A 27,701-nucleotide genomic window follows, 5' to 3' on the forward strand; every position below is an offset into this window, starting at 1 on the left:
AACTCTTTTCTTCACTTGATTACAACCCTGAGAAGTGAGATCATCATCACTAGAGGCCTCGGCTCACTGTTAAATGTAATCCAACGGTTGACAATTATTAACTATTCTTTAGTATGTGAAGTATTTTCCAGTGTGTAAAATTTCCCATTATCCTGGTTCTGTGATTGAGGTACACTTTTGCATAGCTGCATATTTGGCTTTCTACAGGCATTAACTGTACCTTCACACCAAACCGCAGATATCATACATTTGCCTTACCGTTCAGCCCAAGCTACCCGGACAGTTTGTTAAAAAGCCCTTGCTCATCCACAAGTGCGGCCTCTCAGAGCTTCCCCCCCCCTTCCCTGTACCCCCTACAGTGGTAGTTCTGAAAATCCCTCCTTACATCAATGATGTTCGCCATTCTTACACTGCCCTTTAACAGTGCGTGCTACCATATCCTGGTGCCATACAGGCTCAGTCTGTTCTGAACCGAAGTGATAACACCCACCCATTTTTCACAATTGTACTATGCCCCTCAGGAGGCAATGTCCACCAAGATCCAGAAGTTTATAGGCCCAAAATGCACATGGTTGCTGGCCTTGTTACTTTACTAAGAACCATGTTTTTAGTACCTAGACCCATAGTCTTACGGTCCAACTCATCCAAGCTATAAACTGCACCAACACAATTAGTGGCTGTGAGGGATGGACTTTGAAATATAAAATGTTTTGCACAATGCATAACCCAAAAGGCATTTAGCAAACTGAATGAATTCAAATGGACAAAGTTTAACAGATCTCTAAAGCATGAAAATATGAAAAACTGGCTATAAAAGTCCTTTTTGAGCACAGGCCTAGTCATGTCCTCCCTTGAATGTGCACCAGGACTTTGTTAAAGCACTCACAATCTTACTGTCCCACAACTTGGCAATACTCTTCACAGAGTCCACATTCAGGTCCATCGGCGTTTCCTTGTGCACATCCTCAATTTTGTGATCTTCCTCCTCGTCCATATAGTTCTCATCCTCCTCAGCAGCCTCCTCCAGGTCCGCTAGTAACTCATCGGCCAGAGACATCTTTCAAGCTGCCAAAGAAATCAAAACAAAGCGGATAAGTGGGTGAAGGTGCACTGCAGGAATGCCATGGTATTGAGAACACAATGTGCTCATGAAACCCACAGAGTGTAGGGAGGCGTCCACAACTAGTAGTGCAATTTTCAAGAGAATCCCAAGACACAGCTATACCAGGTAAAGGCAAGGGACGTATTAACGTAAGACCACCAAGTTTATTCAGAGGACCCGTGCATATAAAATAGACTTCCGGTTTCAGATTGAAGTTCTTGAGTCTAGTATAGATGTGCACGAAACTGTACAGTACCTTCCAAATCAAAATAAATAAAACGACAGCACAACAAACACACAAAAAAACACTTAAACATTTAACAAGTTGAACCTAAAACTCGGAAAATTACATATAAAGGCATCATTAGGTTTTATTGTAAGCAAAGTTAAGAAATGGCAGATTGGGTTGTCCTCCTGCTGGGATTTTCTAATGGAAAGAGCAAATCAGGGGAACTCAGCCTTCCTCCGGAGAAACAGACTTGGGACGGGCACACTCACAGAGGCTCCAGTGGAGAACACTCTCTCACATAGATTCTAACTTCTTTGCCACTGCAAACCGGAAACCTGCTTCAGAGACATGCGCTCAGAGTCTGCCTAAACCATCTAGCGGTTCACCTCACAGGGTTTTACCTGTGTAGTGCTTGCCAATGCATGAACTATCGGTCACCCCCTTGGGACTCTTGCTTGGTAAATTCTGTCAGGTTTGAGACCTTGCAGAAGCAGAGACCTGCCCAAGAACAGGATGACCTTTGGCAGTATGAGCTACACGGGGAGCATAGTGCCCTTTTGTGTGAGGTTGAATGGGTGGTTGTACAAAAGTAAGCCACCCAACTACAGGTCTGCTTATTGAAGCGCAGGTTGCTTGTGTGTGATAACTGCTCCAGAACAGGATCCTCCCTGCGAAATCTGATGCAACAACATGCACAAACAACCCACGTTTCAACAAGCAGACACTTTGATACTCAGCAAGGGAAACTGAATAGACACAGCCAAAGCCTCACATACTTTTTGCAGATGTCCAAACTGGTATATATGCCCTGCAATGCGAGTTGTGACCAATCAAAACTGAAAAGTACAACTTCAATGTATTCGCTCAAAAGGGGTTATTACTGAATCACTAAAGTTCCCATAATGGTCTTTGCTTTTATGCTTATTGCCAGGATTGGGTTCTATGAAGCAATACTTTATTGCTTGACCTAGCCTGGAGCCACGCTCCTTGGCCCCTCCCCCTTGCACCCCAGTCCCTCCCCTCCAAAGATGAGGGCTCCCCGAGTAATTTCTTCCATTTCCAGCACTGGGGAAGACTGCAGCTGCATGGTATAAGATTATCTAGATTACAAATATTTTCCAATTACAGTCAGATTAATCCACTGGAAACCCATACCAGAGCGCCCCCTCTTCGCTACACTAAGGTGCTTGAGAAGGGGATAGTCTGTCGGATTCCAGTCTTTCGTCAATGTCAAAATATGAAAATATACATGTATACAATGTACTACCACTTTAGTTACACCATGTTTGAAAGCAAATACCCACCTCAAAACCAGCAAAATTAGTCCCGGTATTGGTTTATAGTGTGTGCGTTAGTGCATTAGTGAGTGCGTGTGTGAGATAAATTAAGTGTTACGGTGATCAGATTTAATGGAATAAAACCCCTGAAAAACTGCAATCACATTTTGAGCAAGTCCACCTCATCCATCTTAACTAAGCACACTCTGTTACGCAGGGTATGACCACAATATCACTGCTTTGATTGGTTACCTTTAGAAATATGACAACCGTTTAATGCACTTATTTCATACTTACACAGTACAATGAATAATTTCTTTAACTATAACACTCTATTCAGGATTCTCAAACTTGGCGTTTTTCTCACATCTCTAAAATTTGCATTGTGTTAGTTCCTTAACTCTTTTGTCGTCTTGTCCAATTGCGCATCTGTCTTGCCTCTCGCTGTTTCGTCTGCTTGAACCCTGCCTCGTGTCCTTCACTAGTGGTTCTCTCCTATTCCATGGTGCTCTGTCTCTCCTATTTTTTCTAACTGCTTCTCTGACTATCCTGCTCTCCTCACTAAATCTGGTAGGAAGAAGTTTAAGTTTAAAAAGGACATCCTGGTCTCCAACCCAGGCCTCCCTATTGCCGACACCTATACCAGCGCCTCCCCCAGGCAATCTTTTACTGACCTCCCCTTTGTCATTCCCTCTCCTGACCTATGGACCCTTCATATGGTCTGTGCCCTCTCTGCTCTCATTAATAGTGGGACCCGGTGGGAGGCCCTCCTGGCTTCCTTCCACTCTAAGGTCATCATTAATGTTTATGTGAATGGCACAGTCCTGGTCCAGGGCCCTCAAGCCAACCTTCACCTCTGATAGATGCTTCCCACGCCCTATAAATTTCCTCTCTTCTCCTGCTGTCCCCTCTCCAGCCTACTCTGCCTCCTCACCTCTCCCTGCCACCTACTCCTCGGCTCCCTTGCCACCTTCCCTCTGCGCCCCCCCACCCCCAGGCTCCTTCCACACCTCCGCAGGGTGTACCTCTGATTTGTAACCCTCCCCAAAGTCCTTCAAGGATGGCAACCTTCTCCATATTGCCACTCAACTCTCGCTCAGCTGCCAAACATCTTCCGCCTTCTTGAGGAACTTGCCCTAGATGTCCTCGGTCTTACTGAGACATGGTTCACGGCCAGCCCCGTCACAAACTTTGACACGCTCCTCCTGGATGGCTACAAGATCCTCTCCTCGCCCAGGCTCAACCACTCCAGAGGGGGTGTTGCCCTGATCTTCCCGAGTGGATTCCTGCCTCTGTCATTCGTACACAGGCCTACTCTTTTGAATGCCTGGTCTGCAGGTTCTCTCTCTCCCCTAGCCATTCCCTTACTGTGGCTACTATCTATCGGCCACCTGGTCAGATCTCCTTCCTCTCGGAGTGGGCGGACCTCTCCTCTTCACTCCTGGCCTCAACCACTCAACTCCTCCTTCTTGGAGACTTCAACATCCACCTGGATGCCTCCTGTCCTCTCTCTAGACTCTTTTGCGCCCGCTGCGACTCTCCATTCTCCCCTCTGACCCGACTCACTCTGCAGGGCACACTCTGGATGTTCTAATCTCCTACAACCTTCCCCTTTCTGCCCTGCTCACCACTCTCTCCTGGAGTCCCCACTCTCTCCTGGAGTGACCGCTTTCTCCTTTCCTCCCAGCTCACCCTCTCTACCTCCCCAGGCAAAGCCACCTCCATCACTGCCACCCACCTTCTCTGTCATCCGCCCTATGAAGTGCTTTGAGACTTTCACCACCACTTCCGCACCCCCCACTATTGGCCTACACTCACCCTGACACAGCCCTTTCCCTGCTCCATTCCGCTATATCTGATACTCTCGATATTCTTGCCTGTCATGAGAATTTGCCTGAAGCCCAAAGCTAAGTGCAACTCCTGGTACGACTGACCTTGTCACCCTTAAACGTAAATGCAGGGTGGCCGAGAGGAAATGGCGTGCTTCATGTACATCCTCTGATAAACTGGCCTGCCAGCAGGCCTGCTCCAAAAGCAATACCGCCTCTGTACTCACCAAGAAGATAACTCTTCTCCAAGCCCGCGTCTCTGCAGCATCTAGCAACTCGGCTGAACTCTTTAAAATCTGCCATGAACTGGCCAATCCTTCCGCAGTCTCTACCTCTCCTGCCCCCTCCCAGGAACTCCGTACGGGTCTGGTTTCTCACTTCATTTGTAAGCTCAGGACAAATATTCATATTCCAGCTTATTTTTTAATCAGTGATGTAATTGATCTCATCGATCGTCATGTATGATGTAATTGGTAATGTCACGTATGAGGTAATTAGTAATCTCATGTATGATGTCGCCAGCTAGGTCACCATTGTGGTCATACACTGCGCAACAGGTGGGGTTAAGGTGGACTTCCTTGAAACGAGATGCTGAATTTCATGGGTTTAATTGCATTAAAGCTGATCCCTTTAACACTCCTTAACCAAGGTTTCTTTTCACTGAAATTCAAAAGGCTTTGTTGCCATGTATTTTTCATGTTAAATCTGATCACCTTCACTCTCTCCAAACTAGTTTTTTCACTGAATTTCAGGGGTTTTGTTATACTATAGTTACTTCAGGGCCCACTTGCCATGGCCACTCTCTCAGTCCTTCAGATGTGGCCACTGTACATATTACAACAATTTCTTTGTGGCCCACTAGCCATGCCACTGGGCACAAAGTTCCAGTATCCCCTGAAAGTGTAAAATTACTTTTTCCACCCCATTCCTGCGGGATTCCCCAGCTATTCCCCCGATAATGGCAACCAACTACACATACACAGCATTGAACTAACCATGCCTGTGGGATTTCCCCAGTATTCTCCTCCCCCCACCCCCAGATAATGCTCTTCCATGGTCACTCACTCCCCTACATTACTCCCCTCGGCCCTCTCCTGGCCATTTACCCACCCCCCCACCCCTCTCCAAAATCACGGTTTGATTTGTGTGATGCATTTTTGTTCTCCGAACTGGACTTGATTGAAATGAGACTGCAGTTTTATTGCATTAAAGGCGACCACCTTAACTCTTACCAAATGGTTTTTCACTGAATCTCAAGGGTTTTGCTATACCATAGTTTCCTCAGGGCCCACTAGCTATGGCCTCTGTGTGTTGCACCAATATCTTTCTTTTGGGCCCACTAGCCATGGCCACGTCAAACCATGTAACCATACACCCACCGCTCAGTAGATGAAGCTTTTTTGTAACTCCTTATTCCCATGATAATTTCACAGCAATAGTTTCCAATAACAAATTCCTGCAGTAAGAGTAGCAGATCGCCGATTCACGCAATTATGGGGAAAAAAAATAAAAACGCACAATTAAAAAGTCCACATCCTCGCAGGCACTCAACATTTCCTTTCTTTATTCCAGGTCCTCTCAATTGCTTTTTCCCCCCCTCTAAATCCCTTCCATTACCCCCGCCATCACTCATCGCTTCAAGTAACACACTTTCTTTCTGAGCGCATCTTGTGGCTTTCCTGCTGATTGCGAGATTACCGCAGTCTTCCCCTAATAAACCAAACATTTTCTACCTTAAACTGGCTCCTTAACCCACCCCCAAATCCACAAATTCACATGGTGTCTTCTTTCCCACTCTAGCCCGATATGATTGCTAGCGCTGTGGTTCAAAACAGTATTCCCATATAAGATAAGTGACTATATAAATGAAGGGTTGGCGTCTCTTTCTGACGGAAAGATATTAGACTCTGCAAGGTCTTAGGGGGGAAGTTAATTCCAAAGTTTAAGGGCATGCTTTTTCCTTCTCCAAATAGTGCATTGGGTTTTTCCCGGGAATCGCTTGCATCAAGCAAAAATAATAAAAACGGCCGCTAATCATTTCTGAAAATCCTCTCAGCCGCTCTGCTGCAAAGCACCAAAGCAAGCGGTTTTCACGCTATGGCTGTTCAAAAACTGCACACTAAGGGAAAATGGATAGGCTGAAAGCAATCTTTACAAGCTTTTCATTTTGGACACTTCATCCAAATCCATCAAGCATGTCAAAAGTTAGTAGCAATAGAATTTGGGGAAACCATGGCTGCCTTTTAATTTCTGAAATGCCCCTCAGCCTCTCTGCTGCAAAACACCATCCGCGAGAGAGAGAGAGAGAGAGAGATAATTCTGGGAGTAGGGGGGCACTCCCTCCACCGAATATCAACTACGGGATGCAATAACCCTTACCCCTGCACTCTTGTCTCCCCAGAAAATCGAGTTGAACGCTTCGTGCCCAAGTTCTTTAGTACCTGGTCCAATTCTGTCCAGCGGTTGATTATGGGAAAATGAATGGGGACTAGGCCAAAAGGACTTACTTTCAATAACTATTTTTAAAATGGATCTTTCCAGTCTGAGGAGGCGGTAACAATTTGGTTAGCAAAATTTCAGCCAAATCCGGTATGCGAGTCAAAGTTGTTAGCAAATCAATTTTCGGGATAGGTCATACATTTTATACCGTAATCGTATTTATGATGCTTGCATCTGCTTAGATTCACATGCTTTGCAGAGGCCGACATCTAGTGGTAGTTGCAGAGTATTATTGCATGACTGGTTTTCAAAGTTTGCAAAGGGACATCAACTGGGCTGGTTTGTAATACTATCCCTAGTGGGATGTGTACTATACGCATGGTCCTTCACCCCTCAAGGCTCCTCAGATTGTTTTGTTTTTGACATGAGGGTGCATGAAGTGTATGCATGACTACAGAAAGGTAAGCAAAGATGTACGATGTCCATTTACCTTCAACTCTAAAATGGGAGGAAGGGTGGGCGCGTGTGAATCTCAGCAGATACAAGCATCAGTAATACGATTCCAGTAAGTAATGTATGCCTTCTGAGGCTTGTGGGTCTCTTTAGAATCACATGCTTTTTGTATAGACTAGCGAGCACTACCGGAGGAAGTTAGTGCGTTGGTGGAAAGTACAGTGGCAAAAAGATGTCTGAACACTGCCTGTCGCACCTGTGAATCACCCCTTGAATGTGCACCTAAGCAGTAATGTGTGGTGGTTTAAATTGAACTCCAAGTAGCCGCTTTGCAAATAGCACCGAAGGGCAAATTTGCAAAGAAAGCAAGAGCAGCCCCGATAACTCAAGTGGAGTGTGCTCTGGGCATGAATGGTAATGTTCTTTTGGACATAAAATAACAGATGTGGATGCATTTGACAATCCATTTTGAATTAGCCAACCTCGAGACAGGATCCCCTTCTCTTCCTGCAGCAAGGGAAAAAAAGATCAGTTTTCCTGAATGGTTTTGTTTGGTCTAGTTACTAAATGACTGCCCTCCCGATGTCTAGTGTATCAAGGCTTCTTTCTGCTGAATTCTGAGGATTTTAAAAAGTAGGAAGTTCGACTGATATGGAACTTTGAAATACATTCAGGAGAAACGTGGATGTGTCCATAGCACAACCTTGTCTTTGCGAATATTAATAATAAACAGATCTTGAACTAAGGGAGCTTGCAGTTTGCGGACCCTCCTAATTGAGGTGATAGCAACAATAAAGATGTTTATGACTGGCTTTATGCATTAGCTCAAAGGGGTAGCCCCATGAGTTGGGCAAGGACGCCATTAAGATCCCAACCTGGAGTAGGATTTGAAATTGGAGGGTATAGTCTCTAACCCCCTCCATAAATGCTTTCACCACTGGAACTTTCCACCACAAGATTTTACTTTGAGACGTGGGACATGCTGAAAGTGCTGCTCGATTAACTTTATCTACTGGATTCGGGGCTAGTTTTTAATTTGCTTAAAGCAGATAATTCACCATCTGTGAAGGTGAGCAGTCAATGGGGGGTTGATGCTGTGTGTTCTGCACCACAAAACAAAGCTTTATTTTTTGAAATTGCAGTGTCTTGAACTCAGCTTACATGCCTCCTTTAAGGTGTCCATACATCTTTGGGGGTGGTACGTGTCCAAATTCTAGCATTTGCGAACACGGACGTAGTGTTGTCCCGTGATGACGGGACAGTAGTTTGACTGGTCTGCAAAGAGACATTGTTAACAGGTGTTTGTGAACAAAGTTGACGTGCCCACATGATGCTATTATGATCAGGTTGGCATATTCTTGTATTATTTTGTTTAGAAGTTGGGGGGGTGTTGGGGTTCGCTTTGGTCCCCGTCTGGGGATATCTGGATGCGTAGTCTTTGAATTGTGCATTCTCGTGTGTTGCAAAAAGGTCTGGATGACCTCAGTCTTTGAAGACGTGTAGAATATCCAGATGTAACTGCCATTCGTGTTCTGAAGGAAGTTGTGCGTTTCTGCTTAGCTAATCTGCCAGGCCGTTGTGTTACACTGGAACATGTTATGATAGGAGGAACATATTGCATTAGAGTGCCCAATTACAGATGTTCTGGCCTAGTTTGGACATACTTGGAGTGCGTGTCCCCCTCCCTGCCCACGTTTGTTTATGTAATACATGGCTGTACTGCCGTCTGTTAGACCTAAGACGGTCTTCCCTGGCAGCTTGTGTTGAAAATCTTTGAACACTGCTAGTAATTCTAGAAGGCGGATATGCTTGTTAACACTATGTCCACACGCCGTGTATGGTGCGATGGATAAAGGGAGCTCCCACCCTGAAAGTGATGAGTCCGTTAGAAAGTCCTCAAGTGTGGGGTGGTGAATGATATGCCCTTCAAAGGTTTTTTGTCCACCACTGCAGTGATTAAATGAGGGGTTGCGAAACCACCACTAGATCGTCCCACAGACTGCTTGCAACCATCAGTAACGACTCTTGCATTGAACGCGTGTGCAATCAGACGTGTGGCACTAGGTAAATGCAGGAAGCCATCATTTGCAGAAGGTGCATTGCCTCTCGCACAGTTATCTGACGACCGACTATATATTGTGGAACTTGAAAGAGCAGGTTTTGGACCCTCTTGTTAGAGGGGAAGACAAGGCAGTCTTCTAAATGAATTGGTACGCCAACAAGATGTTTCACCAGACTTGGAACAAGGCTCGATTTTTGTCTCGTTGAGAACCCTAATTGAAATAGATGGTTTGAGTGTTGTGTTGAATATCATTGTGACCATTACAGAATTCCGTCATTTGAACAATCATCTTAGTGTGACAGATAATTTAGGGACTGTGTCAAGAAAGGGTTTGCATGCTGTCACCCCAATACAATGGTCACTAGAAGTATACAATGTATCAACATCAAGGGTTGCCAATAGCATGTGGTCTTCCCAAGGTGTACCATTAATATGGGATACAAAAATCCTTTGTATCGCGTATAAAAGAAGGCAAAATTGAGACCAGTGGGTTCAAAGTCTCAATTAAGCCAGCCAGATCTGAACAATGTAACAATACGTCTCCCTGGTGATCTAAGGAGGGAGGCGTGAATCTTGGGGAGCACAGATAGTGGGGGATGACCGGAGCAGAGGGCAAAAGTAATGTAGCTATATCAGGGTCCAAAATAGCAAAGAATTCGACCACTTTTGTAATAGAATTAAAAGATCCATGATGATATCAGGAAAAGGATTACATTCCAATTTCTCATAACTTTGATCACAAAGTCTATTGGCCTCACAGATTTAATCAACATAGTCCATAAGGACAACACTGGACCCCTTGTCAGAGGGCTTAATGACAATATCAGGGAAGTTTTGTAGCTGATCCAAAGTATTTGCTTGTTTAATGGTCAAATTGTGAGGCAAATCGGGTCCAATACGTCCCAATTTGTTTAGATCCGCTATAACCAAGTCTTGAAATGCTGCCAAACACCCACTTGGCATGGGCGAATTAAACTGAGATTTAAGTTCGATCTTGGGAGTCTTGGTCCAATCTGCATTTAGATCACATTCAGATACATCCAGTTTGGATGTATCAACTGAAATTTCTGCCAACTCTGTCATATTTACCAAAACAGGAAGATCAGTGATCAACAGATCAGTTCTGCCTGCATGGCTAGATCTTGATTCCTCTTTTCTAGGATTAGAAAGGAAGAATTTAGTCAGTTTGAGTTTCCATACAAACGGATCAAAGTCCAGTCTAGTTTGAGTGTAGTCACAATTTGTAGATTAACAAAAACAGACCCAGCTATAGCAGTTAATCTTCCTGGGTCAAGATGTGTGACAAATCCAACACTTGCATGGATGATTAACCACTACATTTCTTGCCCCGATTTTCAGAGCGCGTTAGCCTCTGTTCTGCTGTTTCTGGGTCCTCCTGCCCGTCCCCCTCTCCAAGTTTTCCACTTCTTGACACTGGATAGCTGCCTCTGCCGCAATCCCTTGCAGCCTTTAGAGCATTCCCATCCTTGCAAAGGAGCTGCATCTCTTCAAAAATAATTCAGCTTTATTGGTGCTTCATTATCACTGGAAGAGGCATCTGATTCTGAGGTCGAAAGGACATCAGAGGAAGTACAACTTGCTGTATTAGCACCTTTCGTGTGTTGCCGATTGGTAATCAATCTTACCTCGCAAAAATGTGCGTTTCTTTTGTTAATATCTTCTTCATAAGCGAGAAGACAGTATCAATACTGGCCCTTAACCTATCAGCAATATCTGGTTTGTACACTCTGAAGTAGTACTTTGCTGCGATCAGATTTGGCAAACTTCACCAAGGAGGTCAGGAATCTTGCTGAACAGTCATTGGTGGCCTGACCGCACTCCTCCAACATTGCTGGATCCTGGTCAAATTGATGACATAATTAAAATACAAGACCACGTGGTATAAATCCCACATCCCAAAAATTCTGTAGGGAATGTTCCTCCCACAATTGTTTCTTTTGCAGATTCTGCATTGGTGTACGTAATGAGGTCTCAACATCCTCACTAACATTAATGATGGTCACAGGAATGGTTCAAGTCTGTAGCTCATCTCAACACCTTGGATTGTGAGCCTTGCTGCTTCGCTCGGGTTTTGCAGCTTTATGGAGAAACAACATTTGTGACTGGCGTTTGTATGTGTGCTGCCACTAGACAGGCTAATAGTCCAAAAATACTCAGTCAGAAAACACCATTGGGAAGGGGACAGAAATCCAGGGCTCATCTGGGATGAATACACATAAAATATAAGCAAGCCAAGGCACTCACCTCGCTCTGTCATGCAACGTGACTTCAACTCTATAAATATACAGCAATCGTGCTCGCAATAATTCACGATGGAGGTGGCTGGCAATCCCCTTAAGTGTGGCATCTTCCAATCCGCTTCAATAAACGTTCCCCCACAGCAGACGTCCGCACGCATTTCCATGGGTGTAATTTTAGGGGGGGAGGGGGGGCAGGGGTGTGAACAAATGCAACTCTTTGGTATTTACCTCTGTCTACTGTCAGTATAACATGGCAGCCACCTTTTAGTCATACATTCCCCTTTACATTGCGGAGGAATGGATACTTTTCAAGTGCACAGTGCGTGTTAGAATACAATTACATCATAAATTATACAATCATGAAAACGTAGGTGTAACCATATAAGAAAAACACATTCCATTGAAATTGGGAACCTAAAGTGTTATCATGACGCCCGACTCCAAAAAACCAAATAATATAATTAAATTGAAATTTCCATGGTCTATTACATTTCATTTCAGGTCTAATTCGTAAATCAGATTATCACAATTTAAAAGACTCAATGCATGGAGCAACCCCTGCTGGATCTGAATAAATTGTGCAAGCACAGTTCTACTGCATTGCAAAATATGGGTCAATTCTTCATTGTTAAAAAAAAGAAAATATTTGCACTCTTTGTAAATGTAGGTTTTCCCCACGTATGAAAAGCCCAGCCTTGAATTAATTTAACTTTAATAGAGCGATTTCCAGAAATCAACCTCACCAGTTATACGCAATGATCTTTAGGGAGTGGGGTGGACGGACACAAGAAAAATAAAACCCACACACCACTTGACTTTATCAAGAACTTCATTAATAAATTAATTCATTCTCCAAGAGAGATTTTAAGTTGGTGACCAGAAATTCCCATGCCAAGACATGCACATGTGTCCGCTCCCCCAACCAGTGCTCAAGTGGCCGCATAGGTTTTAACACGCTCTGGCTCCGCGTACATTTCATCAATGTATATGTATTATTGTTTACTGTCCACGATAATGAAGTCTAGAGTCAATTCCACTCAGACTCAATAGACCTTTTTCGAAGATAAAGTACACTTACATTTGACATGGTAAACTAAAGGTTACAAGCATGGGCTGGAATGTTTCGCAAGTTGGGATTGGACACACCTTTCCTTCAGGAGATAGGCCTATTAATGAACTGGTCACCCAAAAGGCTGTGCCTTCTCAAGAGGCACAGATCAACTATCAATCGCGTTGAGCATCCTTGAACTCTTGGGATAAATGATTCCAATAAAAATATTAGATAGAGCTTGCATTACATCATCCGAGCTGGAAAGATTGTTTTTGAACAGTATACCTGTACACCCTGGATGTAGGGAGCAGGGTCGGTATTCTATATAATTTGAGGTGGCAAAGCAGTTTTACTCTTCAGATCTGGAGTGATACAGAGAGTTAGCCATAGGTGTACTAGCACTACAGCCAGAGCCTGCCAGGAGGCTTATAGTACTCTTCCACAAGAGGTTTAAAGGTTTATTTGTGCTATACAAGGCTTGAATACTGCTAACTGTGGAGGCTGATCCCATTCTCCCAGCACTCTTAGTCAGGGACTCCTCCGTGTAACCAGGGCACGGCCGACGCTCCCTGATCCAGTCCCTGGGGGTACAGCTGTGGAGGTGGATCACATGGGGAGAGAAAACGACTGGGAGAATATCATTACAGAAACCCCCAATCGTAAAAAATGCCCATTGCCAAACTAAGCGTTCATAGAACACTACTTGTAGCTTGCATAACTACGAGTCTCAGAAAGCATTGCACACTGGGACGAGGAAGAGAGTTAGCAGGTCTGAAAGTCAGGCAATTTCAGTAGATTATCCTCACCTGTATGCAATTGATGGGTATAAAAACTCACAGGTGCGGAGAGAGGGGGGCGCTGTGACAGAAGAAGCAAGCAGTTGAAGGGGGTGAAGCAGCACGAGACGCAAGAGCGGTAGAGAAGGCCAGACTGTAACCTGTCATATGTTGACATGCTGAAGGCTGTGAACAGAGGTTTATGAGTAGCGTGGTGCTGGAACAGAGAAGTCGTGGTACAGAGGCAAGGCAATTAAAGGTGGCACAAGAGAAAACCGTTCTTTATACTCTTGAGAAGTGCTGGTTCTCCCTTTGTGCAGGGAGCCTGCAGGAGTGTCTAGGAAGAGTGGCACCACAAACCTAGGAGCAGAAGCCGGTATGCAGCGTGGCTCTGGTAAAGTCATCTAATTGATCCAGTGAGTTTCCGTTTATGCCAAGGAACCAGAAAGGACTTGTGCTCGAGTGAATATACTCCTTTATTACATTGTTAAAAGTATCCCGACCGGAGTGGTCACGTGTCTCTTATTAAAAAGACATATTTTCTAAAAAGTCTCAGGTATACTTAAAGAACCTTGAAGACTATATCAGAACTCGCTTGTTGCACAGAAAAGTGTAATACACTGGATTGGAGGATGAATAGATGAGCAGCCTAAAAGGGTGACTAGACAACTGAACCGGCAATGCTAAAACCAAGCAGTTGTTGAAAGAAGCAGTTTAAACTATTGATGCTAAAGTCAAGAAAGGGGACTCTTTTGCGTGACCAGTCATAGGGGGACAATGTGGTCCAACAACTGTGAGAGGGCCCCTGCATGAAAGAGTGTTAATAAGAAAACTTGGTTGCGTAACCTTTAATGGGTGGACCGTGTGGTCTGACAACTATGCCGGGAGAGTACCCTGTATGAAGAAGCCTTTGAAAACATCTGTCCAGAAGGTTAAGTTGTGCAGGAATCTTTTATGTGGTTTTGAAACTAGCGTAACGAACACCACGAGTGCTCCAGATAAGATTTGAGGTAGGAGTATTTTACTCTCCATTTTTAAACTTTGAGAATAAATGTGATTTTAAGAGTAAAAATGACTTTTCTCCTTTGCAAGAGAGTAAAATCTATGTGACATCCAGCCGACGTGTGCAAAAACTGTATGGAAATCATTACTATGCGGCAGCTTTCTACATCGTGACAGAATACACCTTTCATTATTTCTCTAAGGTCTGGACATTTGATCTCTCCTGCATATATTTAAATGTTAAAAACACAGAAACCTAGACAATTACATAGAAAAGCAAGCGTGAATTGTGTGTTTTGAGGTTCGATAGCAGAATTGTCTGATGTTTAATGAAAGGCTTCATTTCTTGGAGCTATTACTACCCAATGGTATGCCAATGTTATGATACAACAGTGCAGAGAGGCAAGGACTCCATGCTAAATTCTATATTTAATATCATGATTCAATGGTTATTTATATAGTGCTTTTGGCAAAGTGCTGTATATTGAACATATTTATCACAATTATCACCAAACCTAAGTTGGGATCGACCTTGAAAGGATGAAAGGCGGAGTAGGCCTTGCCAGGATTCCAACCTGCAACCTACAGATCACAGCAAAGAGTGCTCAACCGGCTGAGCTATCTGATTGGCTAACATCCTTCAGAGGTCGGTTAACTGAGTATTATACCTCAGTAGATAATCAGTGCCTAGATGTTGGACGAACCATGTATGAAGCACTACATAAAGTTAAACACCTATCTGGATTATCACAGGGACTCATTTTGCTGAGTTTCTATTGCAATTACAAATGTAACTTTCCTTTTGAACAGCACTTGCACTTCCTGGATAGTCAGGTTTTTGAGGTTTTAAATGTCAAGATTTGAGAGGCTAGAACACCTGTGATTGGTGTGATGACAATCACTCACCCTTGAACAAAGCCTCTGCTGCCACTGACCAGCGATATTAATGTACCCCATTGATTGCAAGGTTGAATGGATGTAAACTAGACCGTGCATAGTAATCCTTTTGCACAATGTTTTTATAATTGGAGTGTAAATTAATTTGTAAGTGTAAATATGATCTGCCTCTGCATGATTATGCACGCAGCACAGGAACTCTGAAAAATACAATTGTGCAATGCTGGTTTGCTTGTACTGGAGGAAAAAAAAAAAAAAGAAAAGCATAATAATTTGTTACAAAATATTAATTCAGTTGCAACTTAGTTTTCCATTTTATTAATTTTACAATCCTAAAATGCTAGGAAAATATATGTGCAGTGATTCGGTTTGCTCCATCGGCATCAACAAAGTAGAAGCTGAAGGGAAAGAAACCATTCCTTTTATCACAGTGTGCGGTTTCTTTTTTTGAAAGGCTTCAGAGAAATGCATTCTGTTTCAGAGGCATTTATCCATGGCTTGCACTTAAATCCATGTAGATAAAAATCAAAATAAGTGTGCTGGTTTCTATCAAGTAACCTGACCTTTGCAATGGCCCTCTGCTCTTAACTTGTGTGTAAATGTACACCGGAAAATAAACCTGCCATATTTACACGATTTTCATGTGTAAAAAGGCATAGTACGCCCCTTATCTGGAGGCCAGGATGCATGCAAATTTGTAAAAAGCGATATCTGGAAGAGTCCCATGGAACTGTATGGTTGGAGAAACCCCAACACATTAAACTATGAAATGTGATTACTGAGACATTGATTTGTGAAAGAATTTAAAAGACCCAAGCTTCCCTCGATTCCAGGTTAAAACTTGGGGAAGGGGAACGGTTGAAAATACATGTTTGATATTTTGTTGAATGCCATTTATTTCCTGTTGTGTTTATGTATTAGTGATGGGGATAGTGTCCTTTTGTTAGTTTATGTTAGGCAGGTAAGTGTGTTAGGGGGTATTAGCCTATTTGACCTAATGGCCAATTTGTTCGAATTTTGCATGGATGATTTGACCTTCCGGGCAATTTGGTCGTATATATTGCAAAATACCAACTCTGGAGAGCGGGGGTGTCCCCCCGCCCCACCCCCCTCCCCCCCGTTCACCATGTTCGATATTTTGCAATTTTGGGGCTGCCCCTCGCTTCCTTAAAATTGGAGGCAGGGGACACAAAAACAAAAAGAAAATAGTGCCTTTAAATTGGGCCCGAGCAGATAAATAGCCACAATCAAAAAAACATTCTGTAAAACACACCCAAACCTGTTAGGGTAGGGATGGTGATGGATTCATACACCATTTTTACATTCATAAAATGGCTTTTGTTAAAACCGGATGTAGGAGTCGTCTGCCTCACATTCTTAACCCTTCACATAACTGGGAATGAAATCCATTTGCCTGTATCAAACTAGATTACAGATTTGAACTGGTAATCCCTTTACTACATCTTTCTCTTCTCAACATACTCACTGAATTATCTCTTACCACACAACATTAAAAAAATGCAACTTCGCTCTCCGTGCCCTCCTCTTTATTGCCCTTTGTAGCCACTTCCCTTGGAGGCATGATACGAGTCCAGAGCAGCAGTAACTCAGATTCTTAAGACTTTTCATACTACTCAGGACTGGGAGGGACAAACACTAGATGAGCAGGGAGGGGAGTTGTAGAAATTGGGATAAACAGATATAATCTATTCATTACACAGCAAATCCCCTTGCTCGTCACCTTCCTTACTCACTGACGATATTCCAGAGATAAAACAGGTCAAAGAAATGATCACATGCCTATGCAAACCTAGTCAACACCAATCTCATTACTTCTGGTTGAGAGCACTCCCAAGAGCTACAGCCGCACATGCTTCATCCAAGATGTATACCAACAGCTTAGCTTCTAAGGCATAATGAAGGCTGAAGGGCAAGGCCTCATGGACTTCCCCTTGATTGGTGGCAGGACAGACACCTCTAGGTCAAAGGCTGAAGCTAGCACAATATAGATCCATCTGCTTAAAGAGATAGCTGGAGACCAACAATGGTTGCAGCAAGTAGGGCTGCATGATTGCTTGAATGTAAGGATTTAGACATCAAAACAAACTTCGACTGCTAAGACATAAGATCAGCTGCAAAGGACTGTTGGGTGTCTAGAAGAGCCCAGAGGCTCGAATTAGTTGAACAAGGCAGACTGCAGTGCTATGTGGAGGAGCGATGACTAGGAATTGAAGATAATCAGCGGCCGGGACCAGTGGGTGAATCCAGAGAGTAGATCACGGCCTGCAGTAATCGAAGGGTGCCTGGCTGGAGACGGAAGAGACAAAAGAGGAGCAGACAACTGGCCTGAGGAAAGATAGGAAGCACCGCACAAAGTCTCGCTTGGAAATGCCAAACCCATATTAGTAGAGTGAAGAAACGCATAGGTGGTCGAGACTCGGCGAGGAGCTAGTCAACAATCCCTCGTCAAAGAGGGAGCACAGGGTAGTCCAACCAGAAAATCAGATCCCTGAAGGAGACCAGAGAAAGGGGCCACCAATTGGGCCACTGATTGTTAATATTTTAAAAACTGTTCCTAGCTTGTGCTTTTCCAATTTTAGTATCTTAAAATAATTTTATCCAGGCGCCTATTTAATAGGTTACAGGTGCTTTGGTGCAGGCTTGCTAGGGACCAGCCGGTCTGTGCTGTAAGGGCAGTACATTTTTTTATAGCTTTATAACATCTTACTGCGCCTACTTTCTTATTATGCACCCTCTACAAGCAATAGAGATGGCCAGAGTTAAATCTGAACTACTCTCTGCTTCACCTGTGTCATGCCAACTCATGTTTTGGCAACACGTTAGCTCGGCACACAGTGCGCCTCTCTCCCTTTTCGCTCCAAACAATCACAGGGTTCTGGAGAGCGTGCACAATAAAAGGTTATTGCACCCCTTAACATTGAGACAAATGACATGCAACCTTCCCCTTCCTCAACACAAGGTCAGGTCATATGCAGAGACTTGCAAAATCTAGCTGATCAGGGGGACCATGATATGGCTAATCAAAATGTTCTTTCTAACCCCATGATTACTTCAATGGATGGTGCTCTACCATATGGTGATCGTCTCCCCATTATCTCTGCAAATGTCACATTGAATGCTAACCAAAAGATAAAGTTAGCATTATTGAAAACCCGCTCTCCCGTTTAACACGCCACAGAGGTGGCACACCTATTGATACACAATCTAGACAGGATTTGTCTTACAGAAACCTGGTTAAGCACAGAAACCAATCAGACTGCATTGCTATCAACACCAGCATGTTACAAAATGATTAGATCGGACAGTGAAAAGGGCAGAGGTGGTGGAGTGGCTGGTATTTTAAAAGCCTTTTAAACATCATGCTCTTATCACTGTCAATCTTGACAACTGAACATCTTTATTCATAAAACTTTGGATCAATAACACCACTGTCAATATAATAATTATTTATCGGCCACCTTGCAGTATGCCTTTATTTGAAGGAAGCACAATTACTGACTTTGCTTGGAAGCCTTACCAAACCCACCTCCCACACCATACTTTTAGGTGATTTTAATCTATGGGACAATGACAGTACAGACTATTGCTGCCTCTCACACTGCATCTCTGCATGTTATTGGTCTCCATCAACTTATGGGTGTTCAGGACGGGCACACTTTCGATTGGTTCCTGACCCACAATCTCCAAATCTCTTCACTTGATATAAACCATTGTCCATGGACTGACCACTTATCCTCTTTGATCTTAGTCTCCTGGCTCCTTAAGGTCAGTGTGCATCTGTGTCTTGAAATCAAAACTAGAAATCTTAAGAGAGTTTCTAGTTCAGACTTTTCAAATTTTCTTCTTCCCCAGTTTATTCATGCTTTGCACTCATGGATAGTAATGCATTGGTGCAGGAATTTACTAATGACAGTTTTAAGCTATTAATTAATTAGCACCCGTCAAACTCAAAACAGAGGCTGTAGGAAGTTCCTGGATTTCCACAGATATAATAAAGCACAGGAAACGGACAAGAACTGCTGAAAGACCATGGCGGAAGATCCATGTGCCATATCTCTTGCAACTTTCGATCAGTGACTGCTTACATTAAAAAAGCTATTTTAGCTGCTAAAACGGTAACTATGAATACATCATCAGTAATGCCAAAATGGATTAAAAAACTGTTCACCATTTAATTAGAATGGTCCAAGATAGTTTCTGTTTTCAACCAAAATAAAGAACCACCAATCTACCATCACCAACTACAGACCAACGATAGCGGACAGTACTAGGAGTACTCCAAAGAATGAGGTCTGAATGACCATTCCAAGCAATTCTGCTCCAGATTTCAGCCCGAGTTCCATTACTCAAGAGTCTTTGATATTGTGAATGGGCTTAAACTCACAACATGTGCCGGTGATATATGCCGTGCAATAATCGTCAAGGACTCCATTTCATGTCCATCTGCATTAATCACCAGAATTGTCAATTTATCCATAACTAGTTCATGTGACCCTGGGAGCCTCAAAGGGGTCTGGATCACTCCTGTTCTGAAAAGAACAACCTATATCCGGAGGCTATAGGGAGCTATAGACTAATTACCAACGTCCCATACTGATTGAAAATCTTTGATAAGGTCGCATATCTACAGCTCCAGGAAACAGCAATGCTTGACTAACAAACTTGGCGGAAATGGTCGATAACAGCAGGGTCACACTTCTCATGTTATTCGACCTTTATGCTGCATTTGACTTGGTTAACCACATTTTATTGCTAGAGAGACTGCGTAAACTAACTGCTCCGCGTCAGCCATTTCTTGGTCCCAGATTAGCAAGAGTGGAAATGATTATTTCAAGCCCATCCAGAGTTACGGTCCTGTGGCATTCCACCGGGTGTCTGCCTTTCACCTCTGTTAAATGTGTAAATTTACCCCCTTTTTGACCAGCTGGACTGCGTCAGCATCAAATATACAGACTATGCTGACCACACCCAACTGGTCTTTGAGCTATTGGGTGACTTGGACATGAATTCTACCCTCATTAATGAAACTTGTGTGTTAAAAAAACTGGATGTCAGTTAATTCCTTGCCATTGAACAAGGAAAAATAAAATAAGACATAGGTGATGATCGTTAGCTCTAGTCAGAGAATAAGAATGTTAGACCCCCGTTATAGTCACACTATATCCAGTTGTGCCATTCCAGTAAGCCCTTTCATTAAAACACTAGATGTAATTTTAGACTCTGGGTGGACAATGAAGCCTATGTTAGTAAGCTGCTCAGACAAATCAAACCATACTTCTCCGATTACCTATTCTTTGGCTACAGCGCTTGTTAACACACGGCTCGATTACTGTAATAGTCTCCTTGCAGGCATAGTTAAGCAAAATCTGAAAAGCATCCAAACAGCCCAGAATGGGGCAGTACCACAGGATCACATCTCAAACTCAAGGATAGCACTTCATTGGCTTCCAGTTTGCAAACGCATCTCAAATTTACTCTTTACATATAAATGCTGGCTGACAGGGCTCCTCAGTACTTTATGAACCGGCTATCTAAGGCAATTACTGGGCGCACCCGTCCCCTCCATTAGGGCCAATAAACTTTGTACCCAGACAACCTAAAAAATGTTGGTGGCACTTTATAAGTATGCCCCAATTCTATGGAATGTCCTTCCTCCCGAAATGGGGAACCTACTTACGTGTTCAGCTTCAAGAGAGCACAAAAAAATAAATAAACTCTTTAATTCCAACGATTTCTTCTCTCATGGTTTGCTTGTTCCGCTTCTTCTTGACCAGGCTTCGTCTTCAAGCACACTGCCGCCTTCGGCGTCTTGCACTATATAAAAAATACATAATCAACTGCCCCTGGTGAATGTGAAGGACAGGGGGCTTAGAGAGCTCTGCACACCAGAATAATGATATCTATTGGGGGAGGCAAAGAGTGGAGCTAAAAGAAGAGGGTGGTGGATTGTGTTAGGCTGGAGTCACCAATTGGGTTGCAGAAAAAACAATGTTGGATTTCTGGAGAAGCATTTTCCTCAGGGTGGAAAGAAAGGCAGAAAAACTGCATGTGCTAGATTGAGGTGGAGCTCGCTGAGAAGATCACCACGCCTCAGCAGGGAAAAGCAGGGGTAGCTGCAGAAAATTAGTTACGAGGCAAGACAGCAGAGATATTGGGGGTGGAGGGGATCTGAGCAATGGGAGCTGAGATTCAATCATCGCTATTTTGTCCATTATTAGATTGGCTTCTACTGAGGATCGATTCGTGATGTCCTGAACTTGGGATTTCAACTGTGGGTTATTTGACTATAGTGATAAATGCCCTTACCAGGTACATGAAATTTTGTTATTAATTCTGTAAATGAAAGGATCGGTCCATTAAGAATATCAATGGGTAAGCTAATGTCTTTAAACTCAACCAAGATGGCACTGCCGCTTTACTTGCTGCTGACTAAGTGTCTAAGCTCATGATGCCAATAATCGTTTAACATTTGATTCAAATCCCAGTGACTGTTCTGCATCATTTTCTCACAGGACTTCCCACTAATTATGAGGGAGGCATTTCGACTATTGATGTAATTAGACCACAAGAGAAGCTTCCCCTGTAGATGCACCATCGGATTAGTAGACAATGCGTCATACGATTGTACAAAGAACCCATTACGCTTCATGGTGAGCATAACAGGATCAGGCACATCAAACTTGGACGTCCGATATGGAGGCATCAATGCAAAGTTTTGAGTTCACAAAAATAAAATCAATACAGCTGCTGTGCACACCATTAGTCCTAGTTGCGGTACACTCGGAGCATATTGATAGCGGGATGTAAATCAAATTCAGCCAATGCCAATCCTGTTCTTTTTTATGCCAATGATTTTTGTCCCATCCCCCTCCCCCCCAACCCTGTAGTCCCTGATAAGACCGATGAGCAATAAAGTCGCTTGTAAATTGACCCCCCCCCCGCCCAACCCTCTTGCACCACAACGTAGACCAGACCCAGTGTTGCTACTTCCATATGCTTGGCCGTAATGACAGGGCAGGGGGATAGGGGGATCATAAAGTGTGGCCACCAATGTGCCACTAGTGCCATGAGGGAAATTGCAGAGAAGGACAGGAAGAAAGTCAACTGCTCCTTTATAAATGCAGCACAAGTAGTCTGCCATTCTTAGCCACCCAAATCCTGTTCAAGTAGGCACGTGTTAATCGGCTCCCCTGGTCTAAAAGGATGACTTTAGAGACCATGCTGAGGTCATCTGGTGATCATCGAACTAAACTAGAACCACATCAGACGTCATCACGCTGTTAGTCATCAGCAAATGTCTCGGAATGGTGGGTGATTATTTGGGGATGATCTTAGGACTGAATATGCCAACATCATCCCTATTTTATAAAACTTTGTTCCTGATTTGGCGATGTCCTGCTGATCACTTCAAGAGCATTGCCATGAAACATGTTTGTTCTTGATGATTTGAGGATGACCTATTGATTACTTCAGAACAGAGTTTGTAGGATGATATGCGGACCAATACAGATTGTGCTTTTGCTTAGTTGCACTTATGCTGAATGATTCCCCCCCCCCTCCCACTGTAGCAAGGGTAAAGCTTGAGACAATCTAGGGCCAAAGTGAAAGCCAGAGGCCTAAACATGGCATGCACCACCTGGGTGAGAAACCTTTGCCATCCCAGGCAAAAGCAGGCTCCTACCACTACATTTCCATGCTGACTACACCAATATATGCCAGTATTTACATGTACTCCTTCACACAGTATTCAGGTTTGCTTTTCACATAATCCAATAAACAACCATAACCAAAAGGACCTCCAGGATAAAGAAAAAAAAACATAGGATCCAAAAAAGAAAGGAGCAATAAGAAAGGAGCAATAAGAAAGGAGCAATAAACAACCACAAAGTCCCATCAACCGATGTCAACTATCCACAACCTACCAAATACAAGCAACAACAAAACACAAACAGCAAAGACTAAACCCAAAAGACAAGGAAAAACACCAATCGAAAGAGGATGCCCACTCAAAGGAATGCAACCCACACATCATGCTTTGCAACAAGCAAGCCAAAGAAGCCAGGACAGAAATAAGAAACCCCAAACCACTTGGGAAGGCACCGACCAGCATGATCCCACAACCGCAAAACACTTGACAAACATCTGAGATGGCCCAAGGAGACATACAAATAACAGAGCAAAGACAGACTACATTGCTCACTACCTGTCCACATAAGACAACGAGGTAAACAAAAACGGCACAGCAACAACGAACCAACAGCCAACAAGCATCACTAATACAGACCCAACCTGTTCTGATCTTGGTCGTGCAGATTATCGTACCTCCGTCCCCAAGTACTGCACAGGCAGGACAAATAAACTGCCTGTGCAATCTTTGAGGCCACAGGTGTTGTGAGCCGTCAATCAGGAACCAGGAACACCGGAAGAACCCCAGACCACTGTAAGGCAATGGGTGATTATTTAAACAGGTGCAGTACTAAGGAAATACAATGTAAACACCATTGAAATAGGTTTTACCCCAGTGTAGCAGGAGGTTGAGGGCTGGAAGACCAGGCATTCCGCACGGCTTGTAGGAGGATAACACCTGGGTCAGATGGCAAAGACCCGAAAGCACAAGTTCCAAGATACAGAATTCAAAGATCCAAAGTTCCAGAGAGATTGATCAGAAGCAATCCAGGGGATGGGCAAAAATCAGGTCCGTTGAGCAGTCAGAGGTCGTAAGGGACAGAAGTTCCGAATTCCGAGGAGTAGACAAAGAAAGTCCGTAAGGCAATACGAGGTCGTACAGGAAACAGTTCCAAAATCCAAGGAGAAGGCAAAAAAAAAAAACAAAAAAAAAAAAAAAAATCAGGTCCCTTGAACAGTCCGAGGTCGAAGTAAACGTGATTTGAAGGGAAAAACAAGAACGCCAAATATCCTCACGAGATCAGCTGTGAAGCACTGCTTTTTGAACTCGTTTGAGGCAGTCACGTGATGTGAATCACGGAAGCGTGCAGCGTGAGGATTGTCACGTGATCTTGATCACGTGATGCAGGATGATCGAGGTTGCTGTGGGAGTCTGTGTCGCCAGGATGATTGTGAAGACCGGGGGACGTTGCCAGTTTTGGGAAAGTCTCCATGGCAACTGCCAACGAAATGAAGGACGGAAAACACCCGGATTGCATGCTAGTGTTTTCACTCGTTGGGTAGGATGCTGCCGCCTTGGTGTGCCGTGACTGCCTTTGCAGGTAAGTGAGGAGGGAGGAGCAGTTGTAATGGGGGACGTGACACAACCAGGACACCAAACTGAACCTGACAAGCAATAAACCATCCCAATCCGGTCTCCACCATGGACCCCAACCATAACAAGAGATGAATTGGAATCCATCCCACTCTACACCCCCTACCCTATTTACCACTCAGAACATAAAAAACCTGCAATCAACCTGATCGGTCTACTCGACAAAAGGGAATGACCAACAGAACAACCCCACCCAAAAGAAACCGGGAAAAACCCACCTGGAACAGAAACCCAACCATCAAAACACTAGTCAGGACAAACAATACTAACATGAAAGGGAAATCAAGCAAACTACACTGCAGCCTCCTATGTTAGATCCACGGCAAAACACAACAAAAATCAATGAACTAAGCGAAGGAGGCATAGACGTGCTCTTCCTTAAAGAAACCTGGCTATCAGACAACTATAAAGCCAATGCGAACGAAATACCCAATAATTATAAATGAATACACGCCAACAGAAAGACAGAAGGAAGCGGAAATCACAATTATACACAAAAGCATCTTAAATCATCACAACCAACACTGATTAATCCCTCATTCCTCCTAATCAAGATGGAACTCCTACTATTCCTCCTGATCTACAACCTTCTTACAACCCCAAATTTGTAACAAAACTAGCAGACGACGCCACCATAAGCCACCACGACAACCTAGCCATACCGGGAGATTTCAACATATGGTTCAAAAAATAAAGTGTACACAGCTGTAATGCTTATTCACTAAAACATGGCGCTGGTGAATGGCCATCTTGGACATTCACTTTCCATCATTGTAATAAAGCCAATGTTCGTCGAAGGCTTTGCAAGCTCAGCTGAGTAGACATGCAGCTTGGCAGTGAGGGCAAAGCAAGGTCACGTAAATATTGTTGCCGAATGGACTTACTGTGGAGAATAGTTATGGTATTGTCCACTGAAGGACGAACTGAAAAGGGAGTAGGAGCGCAATGCAGGTGCAGTGATGAGGGGTCCTGGGAATTTCAACTTCTGGCTGGGTTTTTCCACTCTTTGCCACTTTTACTTGTGAGCTGCTCTTTGGCCGAGGGCAGCCATAACTGAAGGAGGCGGGGAAAAGCCCCATAAAAGAGAAGTCTGGTAAGCCGAAAGGGCATTCAGAACTTGGATCCCGGGTGATGTGGACTCACTAGTTGGGAGGACACTCCGCTCCAGATCCCGTCGGTGCATGTGATCGCTTTGCCTACATGCTCTGGGACTAAGAAGTGGCGGAGTGGCCAAGATGAAGGTGTCGTCAGCAGCAGCATTGACGGTTAAGAGATTTATTTTCTATGAACTAACCTTATGTTTAGTGTTTCCTATTCATAACTATATGCTTCTACACCAGTAGGTAGATAGCCCTGTGTATGGCAAAATAAACTGCCTATAGGTAAAATAAGCGGCCTCTAACGAGCCTTTTGTAATCACAGTTCTCCGATGTTTATGTGTCTTATTGAGTCCAACAGTTTATTGTGCAAGAAGGGCTGCGCACAGGTAAGTTAGAGGTGTTCCCCCTACATGGCCAGGTAAAAGCACAACAGCAAACTCACACTGCGCACTACTGGAAACCTTGCAGTTCAAGCAAATAGTAAATGGATCCACCCACGACGTCGGACAAAGCCTGGATGCAATTTTCTGCAGGGAAGAACTAAGCGCATCAGCGTCACCTACACCAATGGTGTGGAGTGACTACTATTGGATACCATTCTGCATCACACCCCAAACCCGCCTACTGGCAGGGAAGGAAATACTCCACACCAGCAAGAAAAGAAACAGTAAGAACTTGGACCTAGAGGCCACAACAAACCTAAGTGCAACCATCTCAAGCGAAAGATCCCACCGATTCAACAGCAAGGCCCTTGACCAATCATCACCAGCTAAAACCTTCAAAGCAACACCAAAAAAAAAAATGGCAGCAAAATGGTTCATGGAAATAACAAAAAAAAATAACCGCAAAAACGGAACCTAAATGGAGAGTATACACCAGATAAGTCAAAATAAAATACGAAATCTACTACGCCACAAGAATAGAATCAGCAAACAATCCACAGAAAGAATTCCACAAAATCAGTGATAAAAAAAATAAAAATAAAAACTCTTCCCGCAAAAATTCCCCATCACCCATGCACAAGCACTGGTGACAAAATCACTAACCACCGGAGAGCAAAAATAGACATACAGGAGACCATCAACCTAGCTGGGACAAATACAAACCACTGGACCACAGACACCAGACTAAACACAGATTACAGCAAAACATCTGCCTAGAACCAATCGGAGGAAGCTTTCGCCACACTGATCAAGGACACCAAACTTGCAGGATCTCCAAGGCATCTTTTCCCCCTGGACATCTTCAACTGAATCCTCAACCACAACCCCAGCGACACGCTTCTGGAACCTAATGAATCACTCAAAAGATGAATAGTACCATCCTCCTTCAAATCAGCATACATCAAACCACTGAAAATTATTATTAGTTTTTTTTAAAAGTCGGAACGCGCAGAAGACCCAAGCAACTACAGACCGATATTCAACTGTCCTACACAGCGAAGATCCTGGAGAACCACGTATACAAAAGCGATCAAACACGTTGAAACAAACAGAATACTCGACCAATCAGAAGTTGGCTTCAGACCAATGAGTGCAACAGAATTGGCACTTCTATCGATCAAGGACGACCTGAAAATAAACGCAGACAGCACCCAAATGGCCCTCCTTCCATTGGACATTTCAGCAGCTTTTGACACAATAAGCCACGCACAACAAATAAAATATTGATGGAAGTGGCTTACCTTATTCCTAACAACTGCACCAAAAGAACCTACCTACCACCGTTCACCTCTAACACCAGAAATATATTATGTAGAGTCACACAGGGTTCCAGCCTCTCCCCTCTACATGTACCCACTAATGAAAATCATTTGATCACACTGAATTACTGCCTACAACTACGCAGACGACACAGGATTGTGAAAACTAACAGAACAAAGGAACAAAACAACAACCCTCAACAACTGCCTCAGACTTACA

General features: G+C 43.7%; 1 protein-coding gene across 1 annotated transcript in view; it reads right to left on the reverse strand.

The window, feature by feature from the left end:
* Positions 1 to 27,701, reverse strand: part of PRPF31 (pre-mRNA processing factor 31) — a 571,659-nt gene that overhangs the window by 525,931 nt on the left and 18,027 nt on the right. The window contains exon 2 of the mRNA XM_069637987.1: positions 887 to 1,065. Within this exon, the coding sequence (XP_069494088.1) occupies positions 887 to 1,057 (171 nt within the window). The 5' untranslated portion in view covers positions 1,058 to 1,065. The remainder of the gene's footprint in view (positions 1 to 886; positions 1,066 to 27,701) is intronic.

This window comes from Ambystoma mexicanum, chromosome 1q (genome assembly GCF_040938575.1).
Source record: "Ambystoma mexicanum isolate Mex_15411 chromosome 1q, UKY_AmexF1_1, whole genome shotgun sequence".
In the NCBI taxonomy this organism is placed as follows: domain Eukaryota; kingdom Metazoa; phylum Chordata; class Amphibia; order Caudata; family Ambystomatidae; genus Ambystoma; species Ambystoma mexicanum.